General features: G+C 40.2%; 1 protein-coding gene across 1 annotated transcript in view; it reads left to right on the top strand.

Moving 5' to 3' along the window:
• Positions 1–16,421, top strand: part of Utp20 (UTP20 small subunit processome component) — a 95,458-nt gene that overhangs the window by 10,423 nt on the left and 68,614 nt on the right. Inside the window, exons 10-17 of the mRNA XM_048357365.1 lie at positions 438–572; positions 1,586–1,663; positions 4,614–4,792; positions 9,764–9,919; positions 10,043–10,131; positions 11,877–11,982; positions 14,994–15,144; positions 16,095–16,157. Coding sequence (XP_048213322.1) covers positions 438–572; positions 1,586–1,663; positions 4,614–4,792; positions 9,764–9,919; positions 10,043–10,131; positions 11,877–11,982; positions 14,994–15,144; positions 16,095–16,157 — 957 coding nt within the window. The remainder of the gene's footprint in view (positions 1–437; positions 573–1,585; positions 1,664–4,613; positions 4,793–9,763; positions 9,920–10,042; positions 10,132–11,876; positions 11,983–14,993; positions 15,145–16,094; positions 16,158–16,421) is intronic.

Raw genomic sequence — 16,421 nt, 5'->3', positions numbered from 1 at the left:
TTCTGTTTATGTGGTACTGAGGAATTGAACCCAGGGGTATTTTCTCAGCCCTTTACCTTTATTTATGCCAATAATGGGGCTTCAACTCAGGGCCTCACACTCTTGCTTAGCTGTTTTGATCAAAGCTGACGCTCTCACATGTGAGCCATAGCTCTACTTCAGGATTATTTTGTGTATGTAATTTATTATTATTATAAGGGTAATGTATAAAGGGGTTACAGTTAAAATAAATCATATGAAGAGAACATTTCTCTTTGGGCAGTGTCACACTTCTGGCATTTTGCTGGTGATTTGCCTGCTCAGGCTGACTTCAAACCTTAATCCTTACTTCTAAGCCTTCTGAGTAGCTGTAGGTGTGAGCCACCAGTGCCTGTCTTGAGCATGTTTATTAACAGCAGATTGCTAAGTGTGCTTTGCTTTTCCTTGTATTTTGACAGGTATTGTCTCAAACATTAGCAACAGCAAATCTTTCTGCAACATGCCGCAAGACACTCTTGGATATAATTTCTGCTTTGATCCTTGGTGAAAATGTTTCTTTGCCAGAGACCCTCATCAAAGAAACCATAGAAAAAGTAATTTACTTGAGCAAATAACTAATAGAGTTGTTAATAATATCATTGGTGTTAAGTCAACCCAGTTGAGAATACAAATGAAGCCTGACAAAGACTTTGACCTCCTAGAATTAAAAATTAAGGAGATGTGAGCTGCATGCTATAGTGACAATAAGCAAAATAAAGTGTAGTCAAAGCTAAATCTCGGGCTGGGGATATGGCCTAGTGGCAAGAGTGCTTGCCTCGTATACTTGAAGCCCTGGGTTCAATTCCCCAGCACCATATATATTTATATATATATAAATAAAATGGCCAGAAGTGGCACTGGGGCTCAAGTGGCAGAGTGCTAGCCTTGAGCAAAAAGAACCCAGGGACAATGCTCAGGCCCTGAGTCCAAGGCCCAGGACTGGCAAAAATAATAATAATAATAATAATAAAATAAAGCTAAATCTCCACAGCAAATATTCAGTAACCATGTATAGCCTACTGTGGCGAATATGAGTTAGGTATGGAAGGTAGACCCTATGGTGTTACAGTCTTTATTGTTGGGCAAAAGGACTCTTCAGAGTAGTTTAATAGAATGAACAATTTATTGGAGATTATATTAAATGATAACTATTTTGCATGGGATTGCAGAAGACTGAAAGCTTTTTCAAAGTACTTAGATTTGGTATGTCTTTGAAGGCTCCAATAGTCTTACAGTCAGGGAAAGGGGTAACAGAACTAGAAGAGAGAACAACAAAGACCAGTGCTCATAAATGTGTGCAGCCTAGGCCTTTGAGAAAAAGTGGCTAATAGTAATGGAATCTTGCTTGGCCTAGAAAAGTTAGGTTGGATTTTAGCCTCATATATTGGAAGGCCCTGGGAAAAGTAAGCAAGGACATGGTTTGATGAGATTTACATTCAGTGAGTTTTAGAGATGGACTGAAATGATGTTGAGGAAAGATGATTTAGTGTAAGATCAGGCTGTTTGCCTTTGTATTTCTCCATAGCTGGGCATTGCTGTTCGTTTGTAATTTCACTGTGCTTCACAGATTTTCGAGAGCAGATTTGAAAGACGTTTGATTTTGGATTTCTCTGAAGTTATGTTTTCTATGAAGCAATTTGAAGAGGTAAGGTAGAGATTACATTTGGAGTGTTTTCTAAATCTATCCTGGTAAAATAGTCAAGTGTGAAATTCTGGACTTTCATTTGCTTTTTAGAGGAGTGGAGTTTGTGCTTGATATCTTAATCAATGTATTTCTTAATTACATTCAAGTTGAGGTTAGGAGTGTGACTTTATTGTATATTCTAAGGCATTTGCAATTATAGCCAGTGACCATTTTATTTTGAACAATACTTGTGCAATTGTAGAACCATGTGGTAAAATTGAAACTCAGTTAAAAGAACTTTTATGTGAATTTGAAGCATAGAAAGTGGTTTCTTCCATGGGAAGGAGGTTGAAGTTAATGTTAATTGCTCCAAAAAAGAAACATGATGGAACAAAGCAGAATTCTTTCTTGGCAGAGCCTGACTTGATTTTACCCTCTCCTCTCACCTCCATCAGGCATTTGTCATTCCTCATAAGTGGTCACCCCACAGCGTACCTGTCCTCTGCTTCTCTCTCCTTAGTCCTTAGTAATATATTCTCATTTGACTCAGAAGAACCTTCTTTGTGCATGTTGTAGGTCCTGTTTATTTCTACTCTTTGAGAACAATCATTATGGCCTTTTTTTTCCTTTGCAACTCTTATCTTTTCCTTATTCTGTGTTCGTTTTGGGGTATGTGTATGAGGTATGGGTAGATGTATGATTTTGAGGACTGAATGCAAGGACCAGCGATTGCTAGGCAAGTAGTCTATCCTTTGTCTTTTAAAAAAACAAAATCTTTTTTTTTTTTTTTTTTAGTCTGGTGATCATTTAAGAGAGCTGCCTTGTAAGTGTGAGGTCCTGAGTTCAAATCTCAGTACCTCAACACAAACAACCCCAAACCCTTAATTTTCATTTGAACTACAAACCCACACACTAGTTAGACATAGTTTAAATTAGTCAAGTCATCTGTTTGCCACTTTCCTCTTACCAGCAATAATCACATCTAGTGGTTTTGGGCTACTTTTTATGGCCTTTATGGATTTGTGTGTGTGTTTGTGTGCGCATATGCCAGTCCTAGGGCTTGAACCCTGGGACTGGGCACTGTTGCTGAGCTTTTTGACTCAGGCTAGCACTCTACCGTTTGAGCCACACGTTCGGCTTTTTGGTGGTTAATTGGAGATAGGCATCCAAGGACCTTCTTGCTCAGGCTAGCCTCAAACTGATTCTCAAATTTCAGCTTCCTGAGTAGCAAGGATTGCAAGTGTGAGCCATCAGCACCTTGGCTGGCCTATATGCTATATGTGCACCTGCACATACTGCTCTTCCTTGATGTGTTAAGTTTTTTTTTTTTTTGGCCAGTCGTGGGCCTTGGACTCAGGGCCTGAGCACTGTCCCTGGCTTCTTCCCGCTCAAGGCTAGCACTCTGCCACTTGAGCCACAGCGCCGCTTCTGGCCGTTTTCTGTATATGTGGTGCTGGGGAATCGAACCTAGGGCCTCGTGTATCCGAGGCAGGCACTCTTGCCACTAGGCTATATCCCCAGCCCTGATGTGTTAAGTTTTAAACCTTGTTTGTAGACTTCAGTTTATGGTAGATGGATTTTAATTCTTCTATTCCCCTCATCTTCCTTGCAGTTATATCACAGGTTTGGGTTGAATCCATATTCACCATGTTTTTGCAATCAAGGAGTATTTTATATTACATGTCCTTATTTTGTATATTTTCTCATTTCTCCTAGCATCAGCTTTTTCCTCATCCTTTAAAAACTAGACATCGTTTTCTCATAACGGCTCAGTGAGTTCTTCTAACCAGCAACACTACAAAGACCCTTTGCATGGCAAACTGAGAGATAAGCTTGTTGGCTCAACTTTCTTCCTCCTACTTCCTGGAAACATTTCCTCCTGGAGAGTACTTCCAGTCTGGGTGCTTTGCTTGCTTGGCCCCCTGCGTATCTGTCATGTTACAGTGTCCTTTTGCTTCTTTCCTGCTTCCTGGATCTTTGTTTCCCTCATTATAGCTGGTTCTCTTATTTCTGTGGAAGGGAGGTAAAGTTTTAAGATTTAATACATCTGAAAATGTCATCATTTTCTCCTCGATACACTATATTGAGAGCAGACCAGGTGTAGATTTTTAGATTCTGATTCATTTTCCCTGTAGCTTGTAGGATGTTGCTACTTTGACTTCTAGCATTCATTGTTTCTACGGAGAGCTTTAATGCCATTATTATTCCTGATCGTTTGTGTATGAAATCTTTTTGGCAGCATTGGGATTTGAACTCAGAGCCTTGTGCTTGTTGGCAAGCACACAAACACTTGAGCCACATCTATAGACATTTTGGTTTTATTTTGCTTTTTTAGGTAGGGTTTAGCTTTTTGCCAGGAGCTAGCCTCAGACCATGATCCTCCTTCTTTTTTTTTTTTTTTTGGCTGGTCCTGGGCCTTGAACTCAGGGCCTGAGCACTGTCCCTGGCTTCCTTTTGCTCAAGGCTAGCACTCTGCCACTTGAGCCACAGCACCACTTCTGGCCGTTTTCTGTATATGTGGTGCTGGGGAATCGAACCCAGGACCTCATGTATACGAGGCAAGCTCTCTTGCCACTAGGCCATATCCCCAGCCCATGATCCTCCTTCTTATGTTTCCCACAAAGGCAGCATTATAGACTATATCACTACACCCAGCTTATTTGTTGAGATGAAGTCTTGCTAACTATTTTCCTGGACTAACTTGAACATTACTTCTGATTCCTGCTTTCTAAGTAGATGGGATGACACATGTGAGCCACCTCTACCAGCCTCTTTTGTTTCTTAAATATTATAATACTTTTTAAAAAATTTACTTTATTGCTAATATAGACGTGATGTACATGAGTCAGGTAATGAGTACATTTCCTTTTGTACATTGTCTTGTATTCACTCATGTGGGTGTTAAAATTCTTTGTATTAGGTTATGGAATTTGTATCTGCTAGTAAGTGTGATTTTCCTTCTTGTCTTCAGCTTTTTCTACCAACCTTTCTCTCATACATTGAGACTTGCTTCTCAGTTGGTGACACTGGGGCGAAAGATGAAGCACTGGCTATTTTGGCCAAGCTCATTCTCAACAAAGCAGTACCTCCCACCATGGGCTGCATGGTGATTGAGAAGTATCCTCTGGTGTTCTCACAGCAGACAGTGGGGTGAGTTCTAATCGTGTCCCTGTGGCATTGGTAAGATTCCCCATTCAAATATGCTTCATTAAGAATCCTATAGAGGGGCTGGGAATATGGCCTAGTGGCAAGACTGCTTGCCTCGTATACATGAGGCCCTGGGTTCGATTCCTCAGCACCACATATACAGAAAGTGGCCAGAAGTGGCGCTGTGGCTCAAGTAGCAGAGTGTTAGCCTTGAGCAAAAAAGAAGCTAGGGACAGTGCTCAGGCCCTGAGTTCATGGCCTAGGACTGGCAAAAAAAAAAAAAAAAAGAAGACTCCTATAGAAAGGAAGCTCTATGTGTACTAACTCAAATGATGACCAGGATAAGGGGTTACATGAAAAAAATGAGTTTTGTACATAATGCCTGTGGTATGATCACACTTCGCAAAATTAATACAAATGTGTAAGCAATTATAGAAAAACATGGGACAAATCTGTTAACTTTGTTTCTACCAGGAAGGAGATTAGGGAAAGAAAAATGACTACTAATTTTGAATCTTTTAAAGTAACTATAGGTTTGTGGGGAGTTGCAGGAAATAGTACAGAGAAGTTCCTGGTGCCATTCACCCAGTTTCCTCCATTGCTAATGGCTTGCATAAACATACTGCAGTTTTAGAAGTTTGCAAGAACCTTTCTCAAAAACAAACTACAAAACAAAAGATCTGCGTCATGACTCAAGTGGTAGAGCTTTGCTTAGCAGGTGTGAGGGCCTGGATTCAATCTCTGAAAAAAAATTTTTTTAAATTTTTTTTTGCAAAGTAACATTTTATATTTAGATGAGGCCAACTAATCAAGATTTTCCTTTTATGAATAATGATTTTGATGTTAAGTTAGAGCTCAACCCTACCTTTAGGTTTCAAAGATTTCCTGCTTTTTTCTAATTGTTTTGTATTTTACATTTAAGTCTATAACCCATGTTGAATTCATTTTTCTATATTGTTCAAGATTCAGGACAAGTGACTGTCCACTTATTCTGGGAACATGGTTTGGAAAGGTTGTTCTTCCTTATGGTGCTGCTTTTTGTGCATTTGTCAGAGTGTGTGAGCCTAAATGTGTGGCCCCACTTCTGGAGACCTTTGTTATGCTCCATTGTGATGTATGTGTCAATCTTCTTGTGTTCCTCCATACCACACTACTACTCTAAAGTAGGTCTACTAAAGTAAGTCTTGACCTTAAATAAAAGTACTTCAAATTTCTTTTTATGTTTTCCTTCTGTTTTCTAGTGCTAGGAAGTGAGCCTGAAGCCACCAGTTGTTCTTTTATTCCTTTTCTGTTTTATTTTTAGCTACCCTGGTCCTTTGCATTGCTATACACATTTTAGAGCAAACTTGCCTTGGTAAAATGCCTTTATCAATTTGGAGAGAATTGCCGTCTCTCCAAGGATGCACAGGACTTACCAGGAGAATGGAAAGAAGGGAAAGAAGTAACTTCATTTTTCATTGCTGTTGTTACATTTTATATCAGCATTTCCCACACCAGTCTTTCTCTTCCCAAACCAATCTTAGCAAGCTTCTTTTTTTTTTTCTTGCCAGTCCCGGGGCGTCTCAGGGCTTGAACACTATCCTTGGCTTCTTTTTGCTCAAGGCTAGCACTCTACCACTTGAGCCACAGCACCACTTCTGGCTTTTTCTGTTTCTATAGTGCCGAGGAATCAAACCCAGGGCTTTATGTATGCTAGGCAAGCACTCTGCCGCTAAGCCACATTCCTAGCCTTCAGCAAGCTTCATTGTTCCATTTTTCACATATTAATATAAAGTATTTTGACCATTTAAGTGAATTATTTAAAAATTTTATACTCTTGTATTACTTAAACTGTTAAAGGATCCCATCCCCAGTACCACTAAATAAATAAACCAATGAATAAACAAATGGTAAGAAACTATTTTTAAAAAACAAAATAGTACTTAACGTTCAAAAATTTAAAATTACTAAACACTTGATTCAGCTTGTTTCCCAATAATTAGGTGCTTATGCTTGTAGAAATTGTAGATATGGATGTCAGTTCCCTCATCATTGCCTTGTTTTTGTTTTTGCTTCTTTAAAAAAATTTTTGTGAGACTTAAACTCAGGGTCTTTGTGTGCTTCTGCTCAAGACTAGTGCTCTACCACTTTGAGCCACGTTACCACTTCTGGTTATCTAGTGGTGGATTGGACATAAGAGTCTCATGGACTTTCCTGCCTGGGCAGGCTTTGAACTATGTTCCTCAGATCTCAGCCTCCTGATTACCTAGGATGACAGGCATGAGCCACCAGCACCTGGCAGAATACATTTTTACTGTTTTTTTTGTCAGTTGTAGGTCTTGAACTCAGGGCCTAGGCATGGTTTTTGAGCTTTTTCTGATCAAAGCTAACACTTTTTAGCTTGGAGCCATAGCGCCACTTCCTCATTTCCTTGCGCATATGCACTTCTTTTATAATCTTTTTGATGAGTTAGACCTGTTTCTGTATTTGCGCTTGGCTGGGAGAATGCTGAATAGGAAAAGTGAGTGTGACAAGTGACTGCTTCTTGAGTTTGTGAAGCCGCTCAGCGTCTCCTGAGGTGAAAGTTAGCATCCCCACAGCTACACAGCCATTGACTCTGAGATTGTAATTCTTGGAGATCACATGAGATTCTGCTTCAGACCACCAGAGTAGCTTCTTTATGAAAATATGCCAGCATTCTTGTTGCTATTTTAAGTGACTGGGCTCTGATAATGAATAACTCCTTATTCTCTTGAGCCTTCTGTCTTGATTTTGCAATCTGCCAATCTTCAACAAGCACATTCCTTTATGTGGCCAAAACTCTGGGTTCTGTGGAATGGTGGTAAAGCTGCCTTGGTGGATGGCTTCAATGAGGTAGAGCCAAGGTGCTGGTGACACTGAATGGCACGCCTCTCACTGCATCAGACCTTGCTGCTCATCCTTGGGAAGGTGGATGATAAAATCAAGCAATAAATTTAGATGCATCAACCCAGTAAGTGCCACAATTTCTGTGTCTTATCCTCTGAGAAAACATCTCTGTAGCCAGGTGCTGGTGGCTCATACCTATAATCCTAGCTACTCAGGAGGCTGAGATCTAAGGACCATAGGTCAAAGCCAGCCGGAGCACAAAAGTTGCCATGAGACTCTTATCTCCAGTTAACCAGCAGAAAGCCGGAAGTGGATCTGTGCCTCAAAGTTGTAGAGTGCTAGCTAGCCTTGAGCAAAGGAGCACTGACATAGCACCCAGGACCCAATTTCAAGCTCCACTACTGACAAAGAAAAAAAAAAGAAAAAAGGAAGAAGATCCCCCTGTGTGTGAATGCTCACTTTTGTCCTCATTCCCTCTGTGAAGATTTTTTTTGTAATTAATATCATGTGTACAAGCCTAGACTCCCAGCACTTGGGAGGGAAGTAGAATCAGGACTGGACTATAGCAGAAGTTTGATACATATTGGGACACTGTATCAAAATCTTGTTTCAAATAATGTAATATTCTTAATTCCATCTACCTATCTTGCAAATTTTTTACAAGAAGAGATAACTAAGTGGAAATGTCTTTTTTTTTTTTTTTTTTTTTGCCAGTTCTGGGGCTTGGACTCAGGGCCTGAAAACTGTCTTTGGCTTCCTTTTTGCTCAAGGCTAGCACTGTACCACTTGAGCTATAGCTCCAGTTCCGACTTTTTCTGTTTATGTGATGCGGAGGAATCAAACCCAGGGCGTCATGCATGCAAGGCGAGCACCCTGCCACTAAGCCATATTCCCAGCCCCAGGAAATGTCTTTTAGAAGTAAATTTGTCCTGTCATTTGACAGCTATTTTATGCTATCAGGGACTGCCTGGAACACTAGGTACAGCAATATTTCTTAAGGTGGGAGATTACATTCTTGGGGGGAAGGGTTGATCCTTGCAAAGATCTGGTGGAAGACTTTCTAGGTAGAGTGAAGAGTAACTTCAGAAACTCTGGAATGGGAGGAAGCTCAGCATCTTTCAGAAATAGAAAGTCTCTGAGGAAGGTGGGGGTGAGGTTCTTCGAGGGTCTTCTAGGGTGAGGAAGGGAATATGGACTATTGAAAGAGCTCATTGGAAGGTCTGATGGATCCATGGAATAACATAGCAACTAATGACTCACTGCTACCTTCTATTTTATTTTTTTTTAAGCATCCTGTTGTATAAGATATTTACAGGCTGTACTCATGATTACTGCTTAGAAGACTGTACTTCAAAATGTGACTTTAAGGAATTGACATTTATATTAACTTAATCATTTCCAAACATTTAGTGTCCTGATAAGTATGAAACAAAAGAGAATAGGACATTTTGATTAAATTTAGTAACAAAAAAAGGGTTTAAGCGTCAAACTCCATGTTGCTTCTATTGTATAATTAGCTACCAAATTGGACACAGGAACAAATTATAAAGTCTTATTGTTTCTATGGCTTTTCCACAATGAGATTTCTGTCTTACAGAGAGTTCTGAGGCATAGTGCACTGGCAAGGATAAAAGAGCCTATAAGAATGGCACAGTGTAACAAATACCTCATGTCAGTGTCATGTCAGAAGGTATCATGAAACCATTTGTCAGGCTAAACAACTTCTAAATCATAATTATTTCAGTGGTATTTATCACCTTCACTCCAGTAACTTCAGGACATTAGTCTAAAGTTTAGAAGTGATAAAATTTGTGTCAGAGACAATGTGAATTATCTGTCCAGTTCTTAAATGTCTAACAGGAAGACAGAGAGAGGGAGAGGTAATGCCCAAACTGGAAAGGCTTGGTTTAAGTTATGTAGCAAACACAAGTAGAAATAGAAGGAAGCAGAGCCCATCCATGTGTTTGTCAGTTCATGACTCACAGTTAATTGTGTTCAGCCACCACAATTCCTTCCTCCTCTGAGGCTGCATGGTAGGAAGGAGCCAATCTCATTTCAGACTTCAGAGATCAAGAGCAATTGTACTCTCTCCTATTTTAAACATATGTTCATTTTTTCATTTTTCAGGTCCTATTTAAGGCAAAAGAAGACTAGGTCTGAAAGAACAAAGAAACAGTACTCAGTACTGGACCATCTCTTAACTGTAATTCAGCTCCCCCCCAGTAAAGATACGACTTACTTCTCACAGTCTTGGGCAACTCTTATAGTATTACCTCACATTAGGTAAGAAATAAACTATGTTTACTCTTCAAAGAAATACTGAATGTCTTGATGAAAATAGCTTCTGTGACAAAGCCTTTGAGTGGCAATGTGAACTTACTCCTTTTCTCCTCATTTCTTGGACAGACCACTTGAGAAGGAGAAGGTGATACCTCTAGTGGCATGTCTCATAGAGTCGCTCTTCGTGACTATTGACAGAGGGACCTTTGGGAAAGGTCAGTTTCAATCATTGCTTGTTCACTATCTTTTCAGACACACCCAGAGTCACTGTAAACACACATAATACCAGAGAATAGTATTATTGTTAAAGAATACTGGCGTTATGTCCTGATATAACTCCTTCGTGAGAAATATAGTAAAGAAAACAAAAGAGAATAATAAGCTAGGCCTGTTTTCCTGGTAGCTCATAATGTGGTGATTCAGTCAGGGTAGCCTGGACAGAAGGAAAGTCTAATAGTCAGCAGCACGCCCTGGTGTTAAGATCATTCATTCTGAGCCCCAGCCATCTCCCTCACCCACCTTGCACACATGTTCCCTCTACCTGGGTACCTTCTATGTCTTTGTTATTTAGTGATTTCTGGAATACTAACTCATGTCCAGCTGCAGACAGCCCAACTCAAGCACAGTACCTCCAGGGTCTTCCTTTCTTCCAGGCGGAATCAGGCTGCCTTATGCACACCAACCTAAATGCAAATACTTTGCTTTATCTTAGCACAGTGTTTTCTTCTAGCACATATATAGCAGTCTTTCATTCACCTAAATGTTAATGTGCTTCATTCTGTTAGGTCTAAAGCCAACAGAATAAAGTTAGATTGCCACATTTTAAGTGTTCAGTGGCCATGTGTGACTTTTGCTACAGTATTGGCTATATTTCAGCATGAGGATTTTTACCATCGCAGAAAATTCTATTAGATGGCACTGGTTTAGTTTAGAACAGTTTAGCCTAGACTAGTATGTCTTTGTGGTTTGATTCCTCAGTACCACATAAACAGAAAAATCCGGAAGTGGCGCTGTGGCTCAAGAGGTAGAGTGCTAGCCTTGAACAAAAAGAAGCCAGGGACAGTGCTCAGGCCCTGAGTCCCAAACCCCGGGAATGGCCAAAAAAAAAAAAAACAAAAAGCATTCTTAACTTTCAGGTCATCGTAGCATGGTAGAACAGGCCTATAGTCCTAATAATGGAGAGGCACAGTTAGGATCAAGTGTTTAAGGCCAACTTCAAAGACATAGGGAACCTAGTCTCAAAAAAAAATTAGAGTGGGCTAGGGCTCAGTGGCAAAGCACTTGCCTGGCAAATGTAATGTCTTGGGTTTGATCCCCAGTACCAAAAAAGAAAAGCACAGCAACAACAAAATATTAGAACCAGGCTACCTTAGTTTGGTGAGCCTTGGACTAGAGATTAAATGAGTGCTTAATTCTTACTAATTATATGTATACTAATTAATAGTAGTGGCTATTGGAGATGTGACTTATGAATTGGGGAATAATGTCAACATAAATTTTATAATTCAATTACACTTATCAGAAGTTCTTGTTTATTCTAGTTGTAATTGTAGGCTGGTGGGCAGAAACATAATTCAAGTTGAGATGCCCTAAAGTCTTGGGACAAGAAGCATGTAAGAATTCAGACTTCTTTGGAAAACTTGCATACACTTCACTAGTTGAAAATCCTAATCTAGAAATCTGGAATCAGAAATATTCCCAAAATCTAAAACTTTGTGAGCATTATAACACTACTCAAAACATTTCACACTTCAGATTTTTGGATGAGAAATGCTTCATCTAAAGAAAGATAAAACATAGGACTGGGAAACTTCTTTTTTCTGTCAGACATTTGGCAGCTATTTCTTTAAACAACACAAATTCTCTTGAAAACTTTCTGTAAGTATCATGGATTGGATAAACGATGTTTAATAGTGGTATCAAAGAAATAAATACATCATGTGATTCTTCCTGCCATTAGGAAGCTTCTTTGTTCTTTGTCAAGCTGTAAATACTCTGCTGAGTTTGGAAGAGTCTTCTGAACTACTTCACTTGGTTCCTGTGGAACGTGTAAAGAATTTGGTATTGTAAGTAAATGGTTTTTCCATGTGGCTTAGTAGTAAACAAGACATCAAGTGCCTCTGTTTTTGTGAACTAATGTACCTAATAAAAATCCTGCTGATCTATTTTATACTTGAGTTGAATCACATAGTGAAACTTAATATTGATTTAGATCCTCTGATAGAAATAAGTATGTATTTTGATACAGTCTTCAAATAGAGTCATCTTTGTAAAGGAGTAGATTGTATCTGTGATCTTTTAGCTTGATACTCACACAATTCAGTTTATTACTTTGTTTAATTTAGCCATCCAGTGGTTTTGGTGGTACATAGGACCATTATTGGGAATATAATAATCTGACCTTTCTAAAAACAGGCCTTTACTCTCGTACCCGCTCCCCCCCTTCCCCCCCAATTTTTGTGCCTGTCCTAGGGATTAATCTCAAGGCCTTAGTGCTGTCCCTGAGTTTTTGCTCAGGCCTAGTGCTCTACCACTTGAGCTCCACTTCCAACTTTTTGTTGCTTAATTAGAGATGAGTCTCATGGACTTTTCTGTAATCCTCAGATCTCAGCCTCTGTGTAGCTAGAATTAAAGGTGTGAGCCACTGCCAGTGCCCCACAAGCCTTTGTTTTTTTGGTAAAGTAATTTGCTTATTTTGGAGTCTAGTCTGTTTTATTTCCAGGCTTCTTAGTGCAGATTTGCCCAGTCATTTTATTCAGGCAGCACCTGTTTGCTTTTCCCATGTATTGGGGTCCTGTTTTAGGCCTTGGAAAGCAGTGACACCGATAAAATTCACAGTGTCTGTGGGGCTATTGTTCTAAAAAGAAGACACTGAGTAGAGTAGATAAGGAAAATACATAGGCCATTACATTGTTCTAAGTTCCATGAAGGAAATGAAACCAAGGCCTAGAGGTAAAGAGTCTACAGGCATTAGGAACAGTCATGGTTCTATGAGAACACCTCACCTAGGGGCATCTAAGCCAAAACCTGAAAGCAACTAGGGAGTGAGCCATGAGGATGTCAGACCAGTGTGCTCTCTGGGGCAAAATGAGGGTCCCATTTGAGACATAGGCTTACCCAGGATCTCTTGGACTACTATATTGGGAGTCTATAGGGGAGTACAGGAGACAAGTTAGGAGACCAATAGCAATAATCTAGAATCTCTTTACATTTCCATATCTGGGTGAGCTTGGCATTTCTCTCTCCATGGTTAAATTGATTTAAGTGAATTTCCTGGGGGAGGAGATTTTTCTTACTTTATCCTGTTTACCCTATAGCATATTTCCCTTTCTTGATTATTTAAACTTTTCATCCTTTTGTCCATCCTTCCCCTCTGGGGAAGGCTAAGGTAGCAGTTAGCTCCAGGGGCCCATTAGTAGCGGATCTGTTCTTGAGGGCAGAGTGTAAACTTTCACTGCAAATGCAGGACCCTGCTCTGTAATGTGCTAATGTACTGGGCAAGCATCTAGGTTTCATAGGTGGCCTGGATCTGATATTATCTTAAACACTTTGGTTGTGTCGACTTAAATGAGTTACTTCATTATCTCTCAAACGGGCTAGTTAAAAAAAAAATCTTAAGTAGTGAAACTGAATTACATAGTACACTCAGTAATAATAAATGAATTGTACTTATTGTGTCCTAATTATATTCCCATCACTGTTCTGTGTACTTTGCATATATTATTTAATTTAATCGTTACAGCCCCATGAGGTACAAGGTACTATTAGCATTATAGATGAGGGAACTAAAGTTTCAAAATAGGGCCCTGGCTTCACCTACTATCTCTTGTCTGGATTATTGCCATGCCCTCTTTATGAGTCTCCTTTTGTCCACCCTTTTCCTGTGTTCTCTGAGCTATATCAGCAGCTGGTGATCCATCTACTCCACTGCCTACAGCTAGTACAGTGCTTCTCAGCCAGGAGCACTTCTGGAGGTCTGTTCTAGTTGTTACTTCCAGAGTATGGAGGAGAGGCTGTTGCTGGTATATAGTGGGTAGAAGCTAGGGATTCTGCTAAGCAACATACAATGCAAAGGTAGCCCCCAGCAGAGTTCTGGCCCCAGATACTAGCAGTGCCAACACTGTTGAGAAACTGCTTCAGCGGTATCTATCCTGTGTCCTTACTGGGAATAAAATCAGAGTCCTTGCTGAGTTCCTCTGGGCTCTGGACCGCCCAACACCTGCCTACTTCTGACATCTTTAGCCACTGTTTCTTGATAACTCAGTTCCAGATCGATCGTTTTCTTTCAGGAGACAAACATACCTCAGGCTTCAACTTGTCTTTTCTATTCCCTCTATCTACTGTGCTTTTCTTCCAAATACTCTTTTAGCTCACCTTTTTACTTCTTTCAGTCTCTGCTTTCCACGACTGCCCTTATGTCAGATGGTGTTCCACTGTACTCCCTCTCCCTCTGCTCCCTCTATTGGTGATACTTCACTGCAGCCTTTGCTGCCCATCCCCTCCACATTGATTTCTCACCGCCTCCACCTGATTGGTTTTCTCTACAGCACTCATCACTGTCATTATTTGTTTATTTATTGCTTACCTTCCATAAATTTCTGGAAAGTGGGAACATTTGTCTTGTTTGCTGTTACATCTATAGTATCTAGGCCACATAGTAGGCACTCAGAAAATAGTTGTTAAACTAAGATGGCACAGAGTCTAAACAGATTCTCCAGGGCTAGGCTGCTGATGTGTCACGGGCCTGGGCTTGCATCTGGGCTGCCCTGCTTCCTTTATTAGCTCAGGACCTGGCATGCAGCAAACAACAAATATTACTTATTATCTGGCAGTTGTTGGCAGTTGTGGATTGGAGAGGCAGCATTGCAAGTGAAGTTCAAATTCTATTCCCACCTCTCCTTTACACATAGTGAGTTGTGTGTTTGAACATGTCACTCAGGGTTGCTAGGCCTCTTCATCTGCAAGCTTCCTGCAACCTTCCACATGTCCTTCATCAGCAATGATTTTCTATAGTATATATTATGGTCTAAAAACATGGAAGTGTGTGGTATGATGAATCTTAAATATCTCATTGCAGAACATTTCCTTCAGAACCATCGGTGCTACTGTTGGCTGATCTCTATTATCAGAGATTATCCTTCTGTGGCTGTAAAGGACCACTTTCTGAGGAAGCTTTAATGGAATTATTTCCTAAATTACAAACAAACATTTCAACCGGAGTATCCAAGGTAATACTGTTTTCCTTTTTTCTGTATGACTGCTACTAGTCATCAGAACTGAATCAGAATGTACTACTGGCACAGGCAGAAAGGTGACAGCACTCTGTCTCAAAAACAAATAAGCCATGGGGCTGGGGATATAGCCTAGTGGCAAGAGTGCCTGCCTCGGATACACGAGGCCCTAGGTTCGATTCCCCAGCACCACATATACAGAAAACGGCCAGAAGCGGCGCTGTGGCTCAAGTGGCAGAGTGCTAGCCTTGAGCGGGAAGAAGCCAGGGACAGTGCTCAGGCCCGGAGTCCAAGGCCCAGGACTGGCCAAAAAAAAAAAAAAACAAATAAGCCAAAGGAGTCCAGAAGTGTAGCTTAAGTGGTGGAGTGCTTGCGGAACAAGTGGGTTGCCATGCATTTAATCATCAGTACTGGGGGGGGGGGGCAGAGGAGGAGGGGGAGGGGGAGGGGAAGGGGGGTGAGAAATGTGGGGAAGGGAGGGGAAAAGTGCTGCTGTGGGATGATGATGCCTAAAGCAGAAATGAAACTGGTTTTTGCAGAATTGGTTAGGGAGATTAATAACATGATAAATTCTGAGTCCCTCTTTCCAGATTCTCATTCAGTAGGGTTAGAATCCCTCTCAGTGATTCTGCTGCTCATTCAAGGGTATGAAAATAGAGAAGAAAAGCACTGATCTCAATTGAACTATAGGTCCAATCAGTTCCTTGCACATCTTTAGAGATACTGACAGTGTCACAGTCCAAAGAAACAGTATGGTGATTGGGCAGCCTTACCTGTCAGTCTAGTCTGATCATGAACCTATGTACTGTTTGATAGGTGTTGGTTGGTGTTGGATATGAGTAAGGAATAGGCATATGTTCTCTCTTCAAATGTTACCCTTTTTAAAAATAAATTTCTTCTTTCATCTAAACCTTGTAGTTTACAGTATTATCATTTGCTTTGTCTAGATTCGGCTTTTGACAATAAGGATCTTGAACCATTTTGACATTCAGCTTCCGGTATTGATGGAGGTAATTTAACTGTTTGAATCACTTTTTAAAGATAAAATTTAATTTCTAAAAGTATACCTTTTCCAAAAAACTAGAGCACCTATAAATAGCATAAAAATTAATAGATTTTTGAATTGTTACTACTTACAACAATAACACCACAAATCTTCAGATAACCTGGATGCTAGTGGCTCACACATGTTATTCTAGCTACTCAGGAAACAGATCTGAGGATTGCAGTTCAAAACCAGATCAGGCAGGAAAGTCTCTGAGACTTTTTATTTC

Source organism: Perognathus longimembris, chromosome 1 (genome assembly GCF_023159225.1).
Source record: "Perognathus longimembris pacificus isolate PPM17 chromosome 1, ASM2315922v1, whole genome shotgun sequence".
NCBI lineage: Eukaryota > Metazoa > Chordata > Mammalia > Rodentia > Heteromyidae > Perognathus > Perognathus longimembris.
This window is presented reverse-complemented; position numbering and strand designations above follow the sequence as displayed.